This window comes from Neophocaena asiaeorientalis, unplaced genomic scaffold, assembly GCF_003031525.2.
Source record: "Neophocaena asiaeorientalis asiaeorientalis breed wild unplaced genomic scaffold, Neophocaena_asiaeorientalis_V1.1 scaffold501, whole genome shotgun sequence".
In the NCBI taxonomy this organism is placed as follows: domain Eukaryota; kingdom Metazoa; phylum Chordata; class Mammalia; order Artiodactyla; family Phocoenidae; genus Neophocaena; species Neophocaena asiaeorientalis.
The window spans coordinates 556,736-578,333 of NW_020172678.1; the positions used below are offsets into that span (position 1 = coordinate 556,736).

At 51.6% G+C, this 21,598-nt stretch overlaps 1 protein-coding gene across 2 annotated transcripts in view; it reads left to right on the top strand.

Annotated features, from left to right (window-relative positions):
• CDH23 (cadherin related 23) overlaps nt 1-21,598 on the top strand; it is a 430,962-nt gene that overhangs the window by 97,133 nt on the left and 312,231 nt on the right. For both annotated transcript variants that reach the window (XM_024739760.1, XM_024739758.1), the window contains exons 4-6: nt 7,527-7,669; nt 8,356-8,403; nt 8,510-8,602. In XM_024739760.1, the coding sequence (XP_024595528.1) occupies nt 7,527-7,669; nt 8,356-8,403; nt 8,510-8,602 (284 nt within the window). The remainder of the gene's footprint in view (nt 1-7,526; nt 7,670-8,355; nt 8,404-8,509; nt 8,603-21,598) is intronic.

A 21,598-nucleotide genomic window follows, 5' to 3' on the forward strand; every position in this document is an offset into this window, starting at 1 on the left:
CTCACCCATCAGGGCAAATAACAATAATAACAGTAACAGTCATCTCAGCAATCAGCATGGGCCCAGCAAGGCTGCACAGGAGGCTATGATTGTCCACCGTTGCCTGGAAGACGGATGTGGCCTGCTGCTGAGGAGCTGAGGCCACTGTGGTGGATGCGTCACCAGCCCTGTGCCTCCCCGGGAGGGGCATTCGAAGCCTGCTGAGCAGATCCCCACTCCCACCGGGGCCCCTGGCCTCCAGAACAGGGTTCACTGCCCGAGGATGGGGTACTTGGGCCCTAGGATAGGGTTCACTGCCAGGGATGGGGTACATGGCCCCCAAGATGGGGTACACTGCCCAGAATGGGGTACTCGACCCCATGATGGAGTACATGGCCCCAGGATGGGGTACCTAGCTGCCAGGAAAGAGTACTTGGCCCCAAGGATAATGTGCATTGCCCCTGATGACCCCCAGGGTAGAGGTCATGGCCTCGGGATGATGTACAGGGCTGTTCCTGAGAGAATGGACCACAAGCCAGGGCCCCAAAATGATTCCACCTGCATCCAAACCCAGGTGCTTCTGGTCTGGACATTGGTAGGTTTTGATTATCTGTGCTTTTTCCTGTCCATAGTGTACATAATTAAGAGTTAGCTTGCTGTACTGTCTCCTCTTGTCGTGGCTCAGAGATCTTCATGACTTTGAGGGGGGCTATCTTCTCCCGACACCCCTAGGCAGTTGGCAGCATTCATTTATTTACCCAACGACTATTTACTGAGTGCCTTCAGGATGCCAGCCCATGGTAGGCTTAGGGATACATCAGGGAACACGACAGGCCAGGCTGCTGCCCCCGTGGAGCTAACATGAGTGTGTTTGTGTGGCAGATAGGGGGTTGCAGCAGGCAGTCAGCAATTCAAGTGAGTAAACGAGATCATTTCAGAGGAGGGAGGGGCTGGGAAGGCAGTGACTTGGGATGTGAGGACACAGTGACGAGACATCTCTTTAGACAGACTCTACCTGTATGATGGAGTATTTGAGGAAAGCCTCTCCGAGAAGGTAGCTCATGGCCTGACAGGTGAATAATGAGTAGCACTTAGTGACCTAGGGTTGGAATATTCCTGGCAGAAGACACAACCAGGGCCAAGGCCCTGAGGCAGCCACAGAGTGTTCAGGATCAGAAAGAAGACCACGGCAGAGGGGGGTAAGCCCGGGGACCCCTTTGTGAGACGCAGTGGGAGGATTATCTCAGGTCAGGTCACTGGGGTCGTAGATGTGATCTGGTGTAAGTTTTGTTTTTTAAATCTTTAAATTGTGATAAAATACACATAACCTAAAATTTACCATCTTAAGCATTTTTAAGTGTAGAGAGTGTTAAGTGCATCCACACTCTTGGGCAGCCACTCCCCAGAATTCTTTTCATCCTGTAGAACTAATACTGAGCCCATTAAACAACAACTCCCACCCTCCCTCTCCACAGCCCCTGGCACCCTCCCTTCTACATTCTGTCTCTATGAATTTGACCCTTCTAGGGACATCACGTAAGTGAAATAATACCAGTGTTTGTCTTTCTGTAACTGGCTTATCAGCATACACTGAGCACAGTGTCCTCAAGTTTCATCCATGTTGTAGCATGTGTCAGAATTTCCTTCCTTTTAAGGCTAAATAATTTCCATTGGCTGTAGATGCCACATTCTTGTTTATTCATTTTTCCATCGATGGACACTTGAGTTGCTTCCACCTTTTGGCCATTGTGACTAATGCTGCTATGAACATAGGTGTACAGTGATTTAAGTTCTTTAAAGTTCCACTTTCTACCCATGAGGCCAGGCTGGGCCCTGAGCTGGGTTGGGTTGGCACAGGGTGGAGGGGCCAGCCTCTCTGGGTTACCTGTCCGCTGCGGGTGGGAGAGGCCAAGAGCAGAGAGTCCTCCGGCAGCACTAACTGAGCCGAGAGCCCTACAACCGAGCCTTTAAATCATCCTGGGTCCAGAGGAGCTTTTCTCTGCATCTAAAATGTGAGCCGTAAACCAGGCTGACTTACAGGCAGTACCCACTGGTCCAGTTTGTTTATGGCCAGCATCCTTTCTGATTGGTTGGTGCCTGTACTGTGGCCATTGTTAACTATTTGAATATCACCCTGCTCTAAACCAGTCTCAGGCTGTGTGTCAGAGTCTCTCGCAGGGAGAATGGGAGCTGCTGTTTAAACGTTTAAACTCTGGGGTCCTCCCCGCCAATCGAGGCAGCAGGGCTTGGGAATCTGTATTGTAACAAGCACACTGGGTGATTCTGATACCATAGTCTTAGGAGGTCTTACGAAGCAGAAGCAGGCCTTGTGATGAGGACTCAAGTGGAAATTGTTTATGGGGAGGAGATTCCAGGAAACACAGGTCGGGGAGGGAGGACATGAGACTGGGAAAGAAAGGAAGCCATAAAGGTGCTTCATTAACCAAGTCACCTCTGTGGGTAAGTGGAGATGAGTCCCACAGGGGACCTCCAAGAGCCAGTGTGGAACACGGCCTGTGAGTTACCCCCCTGAGAGGTGAGGGAGCTGGGGCATTTAACTACCAACTCTTTATCTGCCATCTTCCATCTCTCATTCATTGAGTGCTGCTACCAGGGGCATTAGTTCGCTGGCACTATTGGCTTGTCCTGTGTATGGGTAGAGCAGTCTCTGATGGCCAGAACCCTTCAGGCCTGGCAGCTGGAGGTCGGGCTGGTGTGTGTGACAATGCTATGTGCTAAGGCGTAGCGGGCAGGGTACCAATAGCATCGGCTATGGAGGGCTGCCGGGCTCCCATCTCTCTACCATACAGGGAGTGCTCAGCCCTGTGAAACATTGATTATCCTCCTTACCACTGAAAAGAACTCCAGGCCTCATTCATTGTTGGCAGAAATTTAAATGGTGTGATTACTACGAAAAACAATTTGGTGGTTCCTCATAAGGTTTAACAAACATAGAGTTTCTATATGACCCAGCAATTCCACTCCTAGGTATATACGCCCTCTCCCCCAAACTGAAAACAGGTGTTCAAACAAAAACTTGTCCACAGGTATTCATAGCATCATTATTCACAATAGCCAAAAGGGGGAAACAACCCAAATGTCCATCAGCTGATGATATGGGTAAATAAAATATAGCATACCCATACAATGGAATCCTACTCAGTCATAAAAAGGAATTAAATACTAATACATGTTACAAATAGATGATCCTTGAAAACATTATGCTGAGTAAAAAAAAAAAAAGCTAGCACTTACCATATGATTCTATTTATATGAAATGTCCAGAACAGGCAAATTTGTAGAGATAGACAGTGGATTAGCAGCTGCCAGGGGCTGAGGAAAGAGGGAATGGGGAGGAATGCTAATGGGTATGGGTTTCCTTTTGGGGTGATGAAAGTGTTCTGGAAACAGTGGTGATGCTTACAACACATTGTGAATGTACCACATGCCACTGAATTGATTAAAATGATACAATTTATGTTATATATATTTTCCCGCAATTAAAAAAAATTAAAAAGAGCTCTAGGTATTGCACAGCCTGAGTTGCAGGGTATACTGTTTCGCAGGTGGGAAACAAACCCAGAGTGTGGTGTGTGTACCCCAGGATCCCACAGCCGGGTTGGTTCTCCTGAGGGGCTGCTTCTGGGGACACTGGGCAGAGGTTGGGCCCCACAGCTTGGCTTCATTCCTGTCTGAATGGTGCACACAGAGGTTGCTTGAAGCCTCCTTGATGGGGAAATGAGCTGCTTGTCCTGGAGAAGCCAAAGCCAGGCCCAGCTTCTACAGCAGGACAGTTGGGCGGGGGGGCGGGTATGTGCCCAGTGGGAAAATTGCGGGGCGTCTTGTCTTAAATATAAGATTAAATTGGCACCTTTAATTAGTACACTTAGAAAAGGTCACTAGCAATTACCTGGGACACAAAGAAGGCGTGAGCAGGCAAGAGCCCGTGAGGAAGCTGAAAAGGACCATATTGAGCAGCACATCATTGAGGGGAAAATGGATAAAAGTCCAGGAAATTACAGGGTGGGTGACAGCAGCTGATGGCCCCATCCCTGTCCTGCCCAGCGCTCCCCTTCTTGGGAGAGCCTGAACATCGAGCCTGAGAGAGCCATTTGGGATACAGGACCAAGTTGTATGACCTTGGCTGGAGGGTCGGTGTGGCCCTTCCGGAATCCCATCGGCCAGCTGGGAGCTTGGCCCCATATTCTCCACCTGGACTGGGCCCTGAAGGAGGTTGGCAGGTGAGGTTTCCAGTCCAAGGGGCCGCCGTGGACTCATTGCTCTACTGGGGACAAGCAAGGCCCCCACGGGCCTCAGTTTCCTCATGTGCAATCTCCCCAAGCCTTGGGAAGTAGCTCAGTGTTCCTCAGACTTTGCCACTAAAGGACCCCTGAGGGTATCAGAAAGGAACTGTGTGTCCCCGACAGTCAGGGGGAGGCTGGAAATTCTTTCACAGTTTTAGGTTGTGTCTTTAAAAATGAATTGAGGGCTTCCCTGGTGGCGCAGTGGTTGAGAGTCAGCCTGCTGATGCAGGGGACATGGGTTTGTGCCCCGGTCCAGGAAGATCCCACATGCCGCGGAGCGGCTGGGCCCGTGAGCCGTGGCCGCTGAGCCTGCGCGTCCGGAGCCTGTGCTCCGCAACGGGAGAGGCCACAACAGTGAGAGGCCCGCGTACCGCAAAAAAAAAAAAAAAAAAAAAAAAAAAAAAAAGAATATTATATTGTACCCCCATTATATTCCCATTTGTTTTAGAATAAAATAGTTGCATGTCACTGAGCGACACAGATGCTTTGAGAAGATGTGCTTGGTTTATCTATGACTTCACGTACCTCCTCCTTCCTCATCTAGGAAAGAGCACTGTACTGGGAGTCTCGAAACTTGTGTTTGAGTCCTGACGCTGTTGCTCACCATTGTACCTCGGGCAGATTACTAAATGCCTTCAGTTTCTCCATCTTTAAAATGGGAAGGTTGGGCTCCCCAAAAGGTCTCTGTTCCATGATTTCAGTCCTCCTTCTCCTGCTTCTCACCTCGTCTCATCACCATGGATGCTGCCATGTCCTACTCTGCTGTGTGACCTTGGAGAGGCTACTTTGCCTTTCTGAGCCTCAACTTCCTAATCTGTATAATGGGTAGAATAATGACTATCAAACAGAGTTGCTGAGAGGATTTAATGAGAGAACCCATGTGAATGGGCTAGCACCATGTCTGGCATATCATAAGAGCCTAATGATTGCCCAGTATCTTCCTTTCCTAAGTATTGGGCTTCCACTTAGGGCCTGATAGGGTCATGTCCATGGAAGTCCTGAATCTTGAGTTCACATATCAAGTGTTGAGATTTGTAAGGTTGTGGAAACAAATGTGGGCACTGGGCCAGAATGCCTGGGCTTTGAAGTCCAGCTCTTCCCTTTGCTAATTGTGTGGGCATGGTAAATTACTTAATCACTTTGTTACCTTATCTCCCCACAAGTGGGGAGAATAACAGGAAGGATTGAATTAGGGAGTACACAGAAATCCTTTAGCCCAGTGTCTGAAATGTGGCTAGTGCTCCAAAATGTTAGCTCTTGTCATGTTAGAATTGTCTTTTAAAAGTTGACTTAGAAAAGCTCATCGAGGGCTTCCCTGGTGGTGCAGTGGTTGAGAGTCTGCCTGCCGATGCAGGGGACACGGGTTCGTGCCCCAGTCCGGGAAGATCCCACATGCCGCGGAGCGGCTGGGCTCCTGAGCCATGGCCACTGCGCCTGCGCGTCCGGAGCCTGTGCTCCGCAACGGGAGAGCCACAACAGTGAGAGGCCCACGTACCGCAAAAAAATAAATAAATAAATAAAATAAAAGCTCATCGATATTCTCTTCTAGATAAAATTCCCAGAGTTTAGAATCCTTCCTTCCTTAGCTATTAATAGACCATCAGAGCTATTCAGTAAATACGAGAGTCAGTATGTGGGAAAGAAAGAGTGTCTGTCTCATTTTATAGGGTAAATTGAGGCTTTAAAAGAAGTGATCTGCCAAAGGCCATGGTTCTCACCTAACTACTCCTTGAGAATCAGACGGAGACTATAGACCCTCTCTGCAGAAAATGGCGCACTGTGTACTCAGAACATTTTGCACAGTTCCTGGCAGTTTAAGGACCTCTTGAAGCTAAGGTGACCGGCTGATCCAGTTGTCTGGGATGTCCTGGTTTTAGCACATATCCTGGGAAATGCCTCAGTCCTAGACAAACCAGGATGGTTGATCGCCCTACCTGAAGCCTACCTTGTGAGGGATGCTGTGAACCCCAGGAGAAGATGACCTACTCTAGGACTTCTTAGGCAGGGCTGTAGGCCAGGCATCCTGATGCCCAGGGTGGTCTCTGGCCAGGGCTTTGTTTCTTGGTGAAGGCAATACCATAGTCCTCTGATTGAGGACAGGAGCTAGACTTTGTCACCCAGCTCTAGACTGGAGTTCCCTGAGGGTGCTCCAAATCTTCCTAACCTCTGTGTACTCTAGTGGTTACCATAAGGCCAGCACCTAATCACTGTTGAATGAATGCCAGGTTTTGTAAAATTTTCTGAATTAGAAAATATTGCTTTGTACTTTTCCTTTTCTATTGTGAGATTTAAATATATTGAATGTACCACAGGTTTGTTTGTTGTTTTTAAATCTATCTGCCTAAAAAAAAAAATCTATCTGACTGTTCATGGACACTTTTTTTTTTTTTTTTGGTTTCCAGTTTTAGGCTATTATGAATAAAGCTTCCATGAACATTATTGTACCAGGAAAAAAAAAAAAAGAAAATATTGATTCCATTTGCAAAAGACAGAAATCCAACTCAACTTACTTAGGCAAAACTAAAAAAAAAAAAAAAAGAAAAAGAAAGAGGAGGGTGATTTATTAGCTCATACAGCTGAGCAGTCCAGAGGATGGAGCTAATTGCTCATTTCAGGTATCGGTTGGCTGCAGACCCTCAAACCGTCAGGAATCTCTCTCCATGTACCATTTGGCTCTGTTTTCCTCCTTGTTGGCCTCAACCTCAGGCAGGCTCTTCCTCTGGTGCCAAAGATGGCTGCCAGCAGGACCAATTTAGCGACCCCAGTGGAAGGAGAGCGACTCTTTCCCAGTTCCAGCAGACTTCCAGCAGAAGTCCCGGGGTTGGCTTTGATTGTCTAGTTTGGGTCACATGCTCATCCCTGAACCAATCACTGTGACCAGGGAGATGGAGTGCTCTGAGTGGCTAGGGCTAAGTACTGTGCCCATCTTGGAATCTAAGAATTGAAGGGTTGGGAGCTTGCACTCATCTGAGCCACTTGGAGGACTCCTCTAAATTAAGAAAAGAGGACAGGCAGAAGTCACAGAACGCGGTGAATGACAGTTCCCTATTACACACTGTGACAAGTGACCAGGATGGAGGCAGGGAGCCCGGGACAGAGCCAGAGATGCACAGGGGTCTGCGGTAGTCAGTGACCTGCTGGTGGTCTGTTGAGCGGCTGCTCCCCACAGCCACCTGAGTAAGGTGCTGAAGAATGGATTAACCTCCCGTCTTTGCCCTCTGCTCTCTCCTGCGGGTACTTCAGGTTCCTCTGTGACCCAGTTGCTGGCCCGAGACATGGACAACGACCCCCTGGTGTTCGGCGTGTCTGGGGAGGAGGCCTCCCGCATCTTTGCCGTGGAGCCTGACACGGGCGTGGTGTGGCTCCGGCAGCCGCTGGACAGAGAGGTATGACCCGCCGTGACCTCTGCCCCTGGCCTTCCCTAGGGAGGCAGAAGCACACACTGGGGGAGGATGGCTCGTCGTCTTCTGACCCTGAAGCAGCATCTTCCTGCCTGAATGGTGTCCCTCTTCCAAGGCCAGTGCTGACGTCTGGACTTGGGGTTAGAATAGGGTGGTTTGGGGTGTCTCCAAGTAAGGGGCAACACTGGATAGGCAAAAGGGACAGTGACCTCGGGTTCATCCCCTGTAGAACAGCGGCTCCACGGAGTGTGCACGTCTACACCCCCCAACAGATGTTTCCCCAAAGGACGTTTTCCCGAGACACAGGTAGCCCTTAGCACGTTAAGGTAAGAGTTTGAACAAAACCCCAACCCCTGCTTTCTCCTCACATTGAAGTGGCCCCAGAGGTGATTTGCTGAAGATCACACAGCCATTTAGAGACAGAGCCCAGATTAGAACAAGATTCCTGACTCCTAATCTACTGCTCTTTTATGGGAAGGATCCATATTCTGAACCTACTTCCCCAACCCAGAAGGCAATGCTTATTCTTTAGGGAAGCCTTCAGTTATCCAGTCCCCGACCAGCTCCTGGGGCAATGCTGGCGGGTCTCCAGCACCAAGTAGGGCTCCGGACTCAGGACCTCAGCTCTCCTCTCTAACTCTGACCTCCTCCCTCCCTCCGTTTTCTTTCAGACCAAGTCCGAGTTCGTGGTGGAGTTCTCTGTCAGCGACCACCAGGGGGTGAGTGTCCCCTAAGGCCCCTGCTTCCCTGGGAGGCGGGGTTCCTGAGCCCTTGGGTAGAAAGAGGCTGGAGGCTGATGCTAGCTCCCCACTCTTGTCTTGCCAGGTGATCACGCGGAAGGTGAACATCCAGGTCGGGGACGTGAATGACAACGCACCCACATTTCATAATCAGCCCTACAGTGTCCGCATCCCTGAGGTAGGGGCCCCCAGGGTCACACTTGAGGGACATTGGAGGCCTGCTGCTCTGGGGCCACCGGGGAGGAGGCTGATGCTGGAAAAAGGGCATTTCCAGCTCCTCTCCGGCCCACACCTCAGCCCAGCACCAGCTCTGGTCAGGTTGGTGACTGAGCCAGCGCCTCTGAGGGGGCCTGTCTGCTGGCTGCGGGAGCCTTGTGCCTGAGAGAGGGCCTGCCTTGGATGAGCCCTCCCAACTCCAGCCGGAGTCAGGGACAGGACAGAGGTTGGGAGGGGCAGGTTGCACGTTTTTTCCATTTACAGCCAGTGTGGGCCTTGGGCAGGTACGTTGGCAGGCCTAACCCCAGGCCTCCCAGCTTTGGCTAGAGCAGGTCCCCCAGGATGCAAAGTGCATGCAGTACCTGGAAGGGGCTTTCTTTCTTGAACCCTGCGCTGTCTTGCTGGCCTTCGGCTGGTTGTCTGTGTAACTCAGTGTATTTGCACGAGTGCGTGTGGGTAAAACCACGCCATTGCTGGTAATTGAGAAGTGCACATCCTTGCATTACGAACAGTTCGTTAATAAGCTGGCTGCTGGCTCCCGATGGCCCCAGCGTTCTCATTGCTTACTGTCCCTCTCCCTGGTGGCTGATGGCAGTCTTCTGGCCTGACAGCGATTCAAAGACCTTGAAGGTGGAGGGTAAAGAGCTTCTAACTGGGTGTCCCTCAGGCCTGCACTCGGGGCTCTAGGTTGGGTGGCAGCAGTAAAGGTTTGGGATGGGAATGATGGGAGATGGAATCCACTGGGGAGAGGCAGCCTGGCACCATGGCATTGGAGTTCTAGCCCCTTTATGTTATAGGTCATCGGATCAGGAAACTGAAAGAGGTTTAGAAAATATCTATTCAGTTTATAGATGAGAAAAGTGAGGCTCAGTGTGGGAGAGTGACTTGCCCAAGGGCACACAGCTTTGACTTTGAGCCTCCTGACTCCCAGGGCAGCTTCAGATTCCTTAGGGATGAAGAAACCTGATCTCATGCCTCTAAGTTCCGGTTGCTGACCCTCCTTGCTCAGCTGTGAGCCAAGGGTCCTGTGCTTGTGCCAGACAGAGTGAAGTAGGACAGATGTGCAGGTGGGACACACCAGAGGTACTCATGCCCTTCCCCTGATGGGGTGGGACATAGGGAGAGAGAGCCTGCCGTCCCAAGCATGGGGACACGGTGCCCTGAGCTGTGGCCGGTGTGCCCAGGACTGCAGCTTGGCTCCAGGCCCCCGCTCATTTGGAAGTCTCTCTAATTTAATGGTCTCTACGTGCCAGCCTACACTCTAGTCCCGGGCTCAGAAACCAAGGGCACAGCTCGGAGTTAATGAGCCTTGCACCCATTGCTCAACTGCCATCCTGGCAGGCATGGCTGCCCTCTGCCTTCCCTCACGGGGGGCAGCAGACAGCAGCAATAGCAAGGGGATGAGGGGTCACATCTCTGCTTCCCAGCCCTTGGGCCAGGGCCAGCCTTTTCCTCTCTCCCTTGCCAGGAGAAGATGTGACCTCCAATACCACCCTGTTGGAATCCCCCAGGATTCTCCAAAGGCCTCTGCCTCCAAGGAGAGAGCCTCTTCAGTCATTCATTTATTTAACAAATATTTACTGAGTGTCTGCTGTGGGCTTGGTGCTGTGCCAGGCTCTCACTGCACAGAGACCTGGGAGGCCAGAGGAATATATAATGAGGGGAGCCAGAACCAGAGGCCAGAGACCCCAGGCCTAGCCCCTGCTCTGCTCGCACATTGCTGGGTCCATTTGGGCATGTCACTTAACCTCTCTGGGCCATGGTCCTCCTTATCTAATAAAAGCAGAGGACAGGTGGGATAAAATGGCCTGCCTCCTGCCCATCTGATGCGGAGAGGGTAGGCCAAGAGGGGCCGGCTGGAAGGACACACAGTCCTTGGAAGAAGGCCTGTGTGGTTTACTCGCTTGCACGTAAACCTCCCTATCAGGTCACTTCGGTAGCCTGATACTCGATGCCCTGCTCAGGGCTGCTCCGTGTGGCCAGCGGGGATGTGGTGTCAGCTGGATGGAGGCCTGGCCCCTCCTGACCCGAGGTGGCTTGGCACTGACCAGCCCTGGCCTGGGCTGGTCACCTGAGCTAGAGCTTAGCTGCCTGGCTCAAGCCCCAGCTGGAGTACCAGGGAAGAGTCTGCTGGTCCTGGCCCAGAATTCAGGCAGGGGTCTCCTGCTGACATTGAAGTCACCCTGGAAACCCCAGGCCCTTGCCCTTGAGAAGCCCGATTCAGTGAAAGAGGCCCTATGGATGTGAATAGGATGAGAATGCAAACCAGAGAGACAGGGGTCACTGCAGACCCTGTGAGGCATCAGTCTTGAGGGGCTGCCAGAATGATCAGAGAAATCTCAACAGGCTTCCAGGAGGAGGTGGGTTTCCAGGAGAAGCTCGCCAAGGTGAGCAGCGGAGCTCCTGTGTCGTATGGTGGGAAGAGGGAGACTGGAGGTCAAGACATCTGGGTTCTAGTCCTGATTGTGCCAGCAACTGGCTGGGTGAGACTTCAGACCTGTCACTGCCCCTCTGCTGGCTTCAACTCCAACAGCTGTTAAACTGGGGAGTTGGGCCAGGCCCCTTCCAGGACTGACATGCCGTGATCTGAGGAGGCATCCCAGCAGGAGTGGCTCCTTTCTTATCCTCCAGTGCTTCATTATTCCTTGAGGGCTGACAAAGACCTCCAGTGGCTGCCTCCATCCACTCAGCTCCTCTTTTGGTCATCCTAGCCACCTGCACACCATCCCTAAGCTTCCCAACTTCCACTCCCCCCAGCCCTAGGGGCCCTGATAATGTTTGGGTCTGTTGTGTCCAAAACCCATGGATAGGCGTGGGGAATAAGTTACAGGGAGGTAAATCTAGGTCTACATATGGAAGAACTTTCTAACGAGACCCACCCCACAATCTACTCTCCTGTCCTGCTGAGGATGTACTGAGCTCGCCATCCCTGAAGTTATACAAGCAGAAGCAGGAGAACCCCGTGTTTCAGAAGCCATCTAGTACTGAATGTCGGAGAGGTGATGAATCAGAGGCTCCCAAACATACCCCATCAGAATTTCCTGGGGGACTGTTGGGAGGCATATTCCTGGGCCCCTGCAATTCTTTTCTTTTTAAAAATTAATTAATTTATTTATTTGGCTGCGTTGGGTCTTCGTTGCTGCGTGCAGGCTTTCTCTAGATGCGGCGAGTGGGGGCTACTCTTAGTTGCGGTGCACGGGCTTCTCATTGCGGTGGCTTCTCTTGTTGCGGAGCACAGGCTCTAGGCACACAGGCTCAGTAGTTGTGGTGCACGGCTTAGTTGCTCCACGGCATGTAGGATCTTCCTGGAGCAGGACTCAAACCCGTGTCCCCTGCATTGGCAGGCGGATTCTTAACCACTGAGCCACCATGGAAGTCCGCCCCTGCAATTCTGAATCAGTAGTTGGGGGACAGCTGGCCCAGGAAGCTGCATTTTTAACTCCATGGTGACAGCAAGCCCTGGAGGATAATATCTGTGGCCCTTCCCCATCAGAGGGTTTCTGAGAGGTGCTGGGGTAGCCCATCTTTGAGGGGAACTTTCAGCCTGTCAACAGCTGCCTAGAGACATCACCCACGGGGACCCACGTCCTCAGGCCTGGAATAGGAGCAGATGGGAGGCGGGTCAAGACCAGGCACTGCCCCTTTCCTGGGAGAAGCTCACCTACCCCCTGCCCACCCAGTCCTGCCCCCTCTCCCTCTGAAAGCCCCTGCCTAAGCCGGACAGGTGTGTTTTGGTTTGTTTGTTCTTGGTGCCCCTCCTGCCCACCCTCTCCCCTCACTAAGCTGTTCTACATGTAATTATCCATTTTATCAGGGTGAAAGGCCCTGCAATTCACTTGTCGAAGCCCTAACGAGGCAGAGGCAGCGTGGATGCTTTCAAGTCCGTAAAGAAAAGGGAAATCCTGCTAGAATTGGCAACTTAATTCACCAAGCCAGCCTTGACAGACCTCATTAAGCCCCTGTGTATTCATTTCAGGCTAATGGCTGTCATGCTGACTGCTGTTTGATTTGCTGTAATAGACTTTTACGGCGTTCCAATTTGCTCAAACGTGTTTGCCTGTGTCTGTGCCCAGCGACGCTGCTCCAGCACCTCTGTTGGCGGTGCGTGCCCACCTCGCTGACCTTCAGCGTCCCTCCAGCTGTGCCCTGGGGAGGTGACCCTCGGGCCTGGGTGCTTGGGCAGGAGGATGGCGTGAGGTTAGAAGTCAGATGGTGCCAGGTGGCTCCTCGGGTCAAGGAGGGCCTCTGAAGTGTCAGGGATGGCCACGTCATTGAAGTTCTGAGAAGTTCAGCCTCCTTAGCTGGGCAGTGGAGGCTTTTATCCATCTGGCCTCAACCTACCTTTCTCAACTTATCGTCTGGTATTCCTCAACACGAATCCTCCTGTCAGCCAAGGGGCTGATCCAGTGCCTCTGAGCGTGTGTCTGTGTCTCTCTCTTTTCTTTGTAAAACACACTTTGTACTGTTCTAACTAGTACTGGAGTGTTTCCTTTCTTCTCTCAGCCTAAATCTATTCTGCCTTTCCTTCAAAGCCCAAATCTGATCCGCTGTGCTTTGATCGACTCAAGTCGTTTGAAATGAACACAAACATTTGTTGAACAGCTATGGAGCAGGGCCCAGGGATTTTCAGCTGGCTTGGATATGCAGGGTAGAAAGAATAGACTCTACTGTTTGCTAGCTGTACAACTTTGGAAGGAATCTAACCTTTTTGGAGCTCAGTTTTCTTGTCTATAAGATGGGCAACAATATTTGCCTTGTGGGGTTATTGTGAGAGCTATAATAAGGCAGGTAGGAAAAGCCCTTAGCCCAGTTTTTGGCTCATAACATATTTTAGCCACACCATAAACTACAGAATTGAGCCACACTCAGTCACCATAAACTACTGGTGATTGAGACCAGGGTCTTTGTGCTCAGGGAAGGTAATTTTACAGAGAGAAAAACAAGTAAGTAGATGTCTAACTATGTCTAAATGTATTAAATGCTATGGTAGCTTAGAATGTGCAAAGTAGGGTGGAGGGCGTAGACCTATGGAGGGGACTGTGGAAGGTGTGACCTGGTCTATATATGGGGGGGCTATTTGTTTGGGACTTAGAGGATGAGTAGGAGTTTGTTAGAGAAGCAGATTATGTTGTCTCTGAATATCAGTACTTTCTGTGATCCTTTAGCTTCTTTTCATATATTGGAATTTCCCGAAGAGAAATATGAACTCTAACTCCTGACCAGAGATCCTGCTGAGGCGGGACAGTGACTGTATAGGTGTGTGTGTCCCTTGCAGGTGCCCACTGTTACCTTGTAGAAACAAAGCCAGGCTGGAAGTGGGCCTGGGCCCTCTGGGTCCCTCCCCAGTTTCTGTGATGGACAGGTCCTGCATAGATCTTTGTCACCCCTGGCTTTGGGTGACCAGCTGTAAGGTGGGATGAGGCTAGAAGTGGGGACGGGTGGTGCTGGGACGAGTTGACAGGGGCCTGAGAGACTGAGAGTCCTTGCCTGAGCCTCAAAGCTGGCTGGGGACAGGGTCGGAGCCAGAACCCAGGGCTCCTGGCGCTGGGTCCCACTAGGCCACACCATCTCTCCACGTCACTTAATAAAGACAAATGAAAGTTACTCCTTGTATATCCTTACTAGAGATGGGAAAACAGGGAGAAGAGTATTCCTGTCAATCTTTTGTCAATGAAACAAAGTAAATAATTCATTTCTATAACGATAATAATAATTTGATGTTTTGTTGTAATTAAGAGCTTCCTATGTGCCCAGTGCCATACTTCCAGTGTGGGAGCTCACTGAGTCCTCACCTCATGGGGTAGCCACTCATGTTCGCATTCTACAGATGTGGACGGGGAAGTAGAGAGGTTATATAAGTTGCCCAAAGCTAGGCAAGGATGGAGCCAGGATTCAGAGACAAGTCTGGTTACGGGTTCTTTGGCAGATAGCTTCAGTTCTACCTGCAAAATGGAAATAATTATATTGCCTTGCAAAATTGTTGTGAGGATTAAAGTGTATGGGACCATGTAAGAGAAGTACTTAGCATAGTGCCCAGTGTAAATGCCCAATAAATGCTCATGGTTGTAGTTGTTGTTCGTATGTCCGTGTCTCCCGTCAGACAGAACAGGAACAGAGCTTGGCCACCTGTGCGTCCTCAGCACCCAGTCTAGGACCTGTCCCTTGGACGTGAACTTCACGAGTGGGCAGAGCCCTGCTGCTTCCTGTGCCTCTTGGGTGGCTGGGAGGACAGCGGGAGCATTTATGCAAAGAGCCCGTTGGTGGTGCTCACTGACGCCCTCTGTTGCCTGCCAATTCCTGAATCTCAGCCATGCCATCCCATGTGCCGTGGGCATGGGGGGAGCCCGGAGTGGCCCAGAGCCTGAGGAGGTGGACTTGCCAAACTTATTAGCACCCACTGGGCCCTACAGCGGGGCCCGCAGCTGCCCTCCTCAAGGAGTGCCCATCAGATGCTGAATGATTTATAAACTGCATCCCCGGTTTGCAGAGAGAGAGATGGGGGGTGAGGGGGACTTCCACTGGCTTGTGCCTGCCATCCCCCCTGAGGTATCAGCTCTGCTCATGAGAGTGTCATCTCCCACGCCAGGAGAGGCAGACCCTTGACAGGCCATATTAATTTATACTTCGGGGCCACGGTACCTGGGGGCCCCCTCTGCATCTATAACCACTCGCCTATTGATCTGGGAGAGGGAGGCCAATAAATCATTTCAGGGGCTCTGGATCCTGCTGGCTAGAGTCAGAGTAGTTTGTTCTAGCCAGGTGGCAACCCTGGGCCATGTCTCTGTGTCCCTCGGTGAGCAGCCGGTGCCTGTGCCTTTTCTGGTCTCCCCCTGCTATCAGCACAGTGACGGATACCTGGAACCCCTCCTTTCTCCCAGCACGCGGGTGTCTCAGCCTGCAGCAGCAAGGACAGCGAGCTTTGGGCTTGTAGCAATGAAGATATGCATATGCGCAAAGCAATAGGGCTGCCTATTTCTACATTCTTGAGGTTGTGGTGTGTGTGTGTGTGTGTGTGTGTGCGTGCGTGCACACACTTATTTAAGTAATGTCTTCTCTATGTCCTAGTGTTTTCACTGTCTTTCATTTGTCCTCATGACAACTCTGTAAGTCAAGGGAAAGTTATTCTTCCCATTTTCAAGATGAGAGAAATTGAGGCCGATACAAGGTGACCACTGTCCCTAAGTCCCCTGGCATCAGATATGCTTGCAACTAGAGCCACAGTCTTTCCCTCTCTCATTTTTCAGCATCTTTGCATGGGTCTTTTTGCAACTTTGCCATGACCTGCTGTGGTTTGCCAAATGTTGCCCAGGGAGACGAGCTGGGGACTCTGGGCTCCGAGCACAGGCTTCCTCCCATCCAAGGCTGGATGCTGTCACACAGCCCCATGCACAGGCTATGGGGGTTCAGTGGAGAAGCTTCACGCAGAGCCCACTGCCCACTGTCTGCAGTGAGGACCATCCTCAATGGTCAGGACCCAGCCATGGTCGTAGCTGTGCCCCTTCCGTGTGACCTGCAGGGTTAGTGTGCGCCCAGAGGTAGCCTCCAAGACTTCAGTCACCAAATGCGCATGCAACACATTTTCGTGAGAAGTCGGAGACCCACACGTGGGTAAATGCCAGGCTGCTCAGCCTGCCTGCAGGGAAGAGTCAACATCTTTCTGCCACCTCCTCCTTGGTCTTGGGTGGGCGCCCGGGAGGGAGTAAATGGAGTCCCACAAAACCCAGGCCCAGAGAGCTCAGCCTAGCCACACAGTCCGAAGCTCCTTGCTCCCTCCTCCACCCTGTGGAGTGAAACCCAGGGCCCCCCATCCCCCGAGGTCCCTGTGGCAGCTCCTTCCATGCCCGTGGGGCGTGGCCAGGGCTGTGGGCACCCACCCCCACCCCCAGCACGAGGAAAGAGGACAGTGTGGCAACAGGAGACGGAAGGAGCCCAGATGTGATTGAAATTATTATTTTGTCTGAATGGTAATAATATTTTTAATTATGTCGGTTTCCTCACCGATTCTCACTGGGAGTCTTTGGGGGCCCATATAATTCCATTGCAATGACTGCAGGACCCTCTGCCATGAATATGAAGCAGGGGACCGTGTGTGGAGCCCAGCTCGTGTGCATTAGGGATTCTCTGGCACGTGCCAGGATACCTTTTATTGTGCCCCCCGCCCTTTAAATAAAGAACCTCTAAATGGAAGGAGATGATAGCTGCCTGCTGGAGATGTTCCTGCAGCATTGCTGGGCTGTCAGCCTCATGTGCCGGAGTCCATCTGGCGTCTTTCATCTCCCTTTCTCTTTACTGTTCTCCTCTCCCCCATGGTGGGGCCCTGTTGGAGGAAGGGTGTAAAACTCCTGCCTGCACCCCTTTTCCTCCAGGCAGTGAGGTTTCCTTAGACCCTGGGTGGGAGAACAGGTTTAGGAAACAGAGGGTTGAAGAAGGTCCCTTGTGCATCCAGGAGCAGCCATGGCTTCACTGCATCGTGAGAACCTGAGCCCCATCTGTGACACAGGGACCCTGGTCCCTACTGCAACGCTGTGATGGAGGCAGGCACACATGGGCTCTCGCTCCACACTGGGAGGCCATGAACAAGGGGTTTAGCCTCCCGGAGCCTCTGTTTCTTCATCTATAAAATAGGGATACATTGAGGTTGTTGTGAGAGTTCAGTGAGAGCATGTATACGAAGAAGCACATCCACAGGGTAGCTGGTCGGCATTCCTGTTGTTCTGAAATGTTCCCAGAGAACTTCAGGAAAGTTGCTTGGAAGGCCAAGGAGCTCGACAGGTGGGCTCCGTTGCTGTGTACTGATTGGTTGATATTGGGGGTGTTAGTGGACAAGAAACTTACAGTCCAGTGAGAGACAGGAAACATGAGGAAAACATGAAACTAAGATGTGACGAGGAAAAAATGGAAACAGAGTCACCTAGAAATAACTTGTAATAGGCAGAGAGCATTTCAAATAGACTCCTTGAAGCCAGCACCAGAGGGACCGTCGAGGTGACTCCATCCCACCACACATTCTGTAGAGATCAACAAAGCCAGAGAGGGTCAAAGGTTTGCCCAAGGTCACCTGGTAAATCAGTCCCTGCCCTTGGAATTGCTCCTACACCCATTCCATCCATCCTGGCTTCTAAACCCCACTCCTGGGCCAACCCTCTGCCTCCTAACCTTGGCCTGGCCTTTCTTTCCTGAGGTGGCCCCAGGCCCCCTCATGGACAAGAGAGGCCAACCAGTCCCAGGTCTGGGTGCTGAGTCTTCCTCGGGCAGGCTCAGCCAGTGGGCAGCCCCTCCTGTCTTGTCACCTGTCCGTGCAGCTCAGCAAGTTAAAGTGGGGACAGCTGTAGCCTGGAGGGGACAGGAACCCCACCACCTGTGGCTGGGTGAGTCGCTTCCCTGTTCTAGGGTTCAATTTTCCCCTCTGTTAAATGGGACTGTTAGTCCTGAGCCTGTCTACTCCATAGTGGGGGTCAAGGTCAGGACGGACAGGAAGGCCCTGAACTTAAAGCCTCATGCAAGTAGGACAGATTAACCCCTGGGGTATTTTCTCTGATGGCCCTGCAGGCTTCATGAGTTTTCTTTTCTTTTCTTTTCTTTTCTCTTCTTCTCTTTTCTTTTCTTCCCTCCCTTCCTTCCTTTCTTTTCTTCCTTTTTTTTGAGTCTACGTATTACCTAAGCATACATATAGAGACATGAACAATCGTAAGTGTTCATAAGTTTGAGTTAATTGCGAAGTGAACATATTTGTGTTACCACATCTGGATCAAGAAACAGAACCTCTCCAGCTCCTAGAAGCCCCCTTGCGACTTTTCCAGTCCTTCCTCCTCCCTCCAGAAAGTAAGCACCGTCCTGACTCCTAACCCCATGGATTACTTTTGTGCGTTTTCATTTTATAGTATACATTCTATTAGGTTTTTATCATCACCTAAGACCCGGGGTAGAGGCAGCCAGCTTCGTCTCGGAGGTCACTTCCCACAGTTGTTAGGTTAATGGTTTGAATCTTGGTCTCACAACTTATATCTGTGAGTCCCTAGGAAACTTCCTGCCTCTGATGGAACGGGTGTGGTGCTGATGCAGGGCTGCCACTGTGCAGGTGGCATGAGATGAGGCATGTGCAGGGCTCAGCCTACGGCCCACACACGGCAAGGCTGGAAGGACTATCACCTGTGGGCATCACCTCTAGGCAGCCCCTCCCTAGTCAGGGGTCATCTCTGCAGGTGGATATGGAGCTGCCTGAGTGCTGGGACAGGAGGCTGCGCGGGAAACTAAATGCAGTGGTTGAAACTTGGGTTGAGAGGAAGGGGAAGGGAAAAAAGGATGTGGGCCCCTTCCCTCATACAGTCTCCTTCGATCCTCTTAGAAGTCTTTCACCTGGTAAGAAGGGTGTGCTTGTCCTCATATTATAGCTGGAGAAGTGGGCCCAGAGAGGTTAAGTGACTTGCCCAAGGCTACACAGCTAGTCCCAGATACTGCCTTCTCTGTAACTGCCCCCCAGAGTGAGTCCAAATGCATTTTACCCCCAGCGTATACACTTGGGGTCTGGGGTTTATTGTAAGCCTGCCGGCTTCTGAGAGGGCAGCCTTGGGTCTGGAGAAGGTGGACGGGGGGAGGTGTTTGGTTGAAGTGACCTTTATTGAGTTCCGGCACCTTCAGGCTTCCACAAAGCTGCATCTCCTACCAGCAACCCAGTCTCAGGCCTGCATGAGAAAACACAAAAATCTTTAAAGGCTTCTTAGCAGCTTGAAGTGATTGTTTTGTATTTTTCCCTTCTCTATTCAGGGCTGGGGCAGGGCCAGGGCAACGGGAGAGGAATAATAAATCTCCCAAAGCATTGTCTTTCTTCCCACCTCCCCAAACCATCAGATCCCCCAAACTCAGGGGCCACGAGACCTTTTCAAAAAACAACAAAAAACCCACCCAACACAGCCCAAAAGATGGAGATGGAGGGAAGTGCAACAGCAGCTATTGGGGCGGAAAGCCGTAAATGGTGTGGAAGTAATGCCTAAAGTGTGCTGGCGATTACGGACATTTCCACGGAGCCACGCTCGAGCTGCACGGGTCGGTGACAGCAGCCTGGGGAAATAAATAAATAAGTGAGCAAGCCTGGGAGATCCCATTAACTGTTGCTGTGCAGGAGGGAGGTTTGGGGCAGGTCACTGGTGAGAAAGGAAGGAAGGTAGACAGGCTCATGCATTCATTCTCCCATCCGTCCATTCATTCAATTGTACTGAGTCCCTGTGATGTGCAAGGGATGTCACTAAAACCTTTCCGTGGTGCTCTGAGGATGGTGACCAGAATCCCATGAGGCTGGCAGGGTCTGGCCCCAGCCCCTTCTTCACCTCCCCTTGGCTCTGTGCCTTCTTGTGCCTTTACCTTCTTTCTGGTGCCCGAGGGCATTGTGCCACAGGGCTTTTGCATGGCTATTCCCTTCCCGCTTTTCATGAACCATTCCTGGTGTGCTCTGTTCCCAAGGCCTGATGCTGAAGGCAGCTCAGAAGTGCTGGCGAGTCCCCCACCAAGGCCTTCGGAGAAGGGTTGAGCCTGGTCTCACCGGAGTTGCAGGCAGCAATGTGAAATGAGGGCACCTCACTCAGGGATGTTGGAGGAAAGGGCGTCATTTAATGGGACTGGGGTATGGTAGGTAGAAGAGTAGCCCCAAAGATGTCCACATCCTAATCACAGGAACCTGGGACTATGTTACCTCACTTGGCAAAAGGGATTTTGCAGGTGTGATGAAGTTATGGGCCTCCATGGGGAGATATCTGGCGGATCTGTGTGGTCCCACTGTAATCACAAGGGTCCTTATGAGACGGAGGTAGAAGAATCAGAGGAGATGTGACCATGGAATCAGAGGTCAGGGAGAGGGATCTGAAGTTGTTATGCTGCTGGTCTGACCAAGGAAGAAGAGGCCATTAGCCAAGGAATGAGTGTGGCCTCTAGAAGCGGGAAAGGGCATGGAAACAGATTCTCCCTTGGAGCCTCCAGAAGAAACACAGGCCTGTTAACCACTTGACTTTAGTCCAGTAAGACCCATTTTGGACTTCGGGCCCCCAGAACCGTAAGATGATAAACTTGTATTGTTTTAAGCCACTAAGTGGGACTTTGTTTCAGCAGAGGTAGGAGACAGATACAGGTACTTGGAAGGCAGAGTAGTAGGGCACGCATTCTACAGCACACCCCTCCAAAACCCCCAAACTCTACTTCACTTGCTCCTTCGGGGCCCTTCAGGCAGGAGGATATGTGTACCCAGAGGTGAGTTGTCTGGATGTAGGTGTGAGGCTGGTGGTCATTAGGGATGATCCATGAGGGCCAGCCATGGGGCAGGGGCACCCAGAGCTGGGGAGGGCCCCTGGCTGGGAAGAAGCCTTGTAGAAACCAGGTGGGGTGAGGTGGGAGAGCCTGAGAGCCCATTCTGCGGGTATAGAGAAAGGGAGAGCTTGCAGATGAGGGTGTGGAGCATTGTGCTGAGAAGTGCTGCATCCAAGAACTGGCTGCCATGCTCCTGGGACCCCAGGAAGACCTCCCCATTGCCCAGAGGAGGGCTTAGCAGGTGCTTGAGTGCTGGAGACCCTCCTGGAAAACTTGACCTCTTGGCACCAATGAGCCCAGAGACAGAGATAGAGGAGTTTCTTCTTGGCTTACTACCAGAGCAGTATTGGGATGCGGAAGTGTTGGTCCCATGCCCCTGACCCCACCCTCATTCATTTATTCACTCATTCATCAAACTTGCTGGATGCCAAGTCCATGCTGGGTCCTGGGGACACAAGAGGAGTGAGATATTGTCCCTGGCCTCCAGGAGATCCCGGCTGGGTCCTGCTCACCCACAGTGGCACCTTTAAAGCAGGGTGGGAGGCCAGTGCTTGAGGACTCAGGCAGCCACCACCCAAAGCTTGGCCCCCTCTGGATGGCTGATGGGTGGAACAGGGCAGTCACCTATCCCAGCTTTAGTGCTACGGGAAAGCTGGGCCCCACT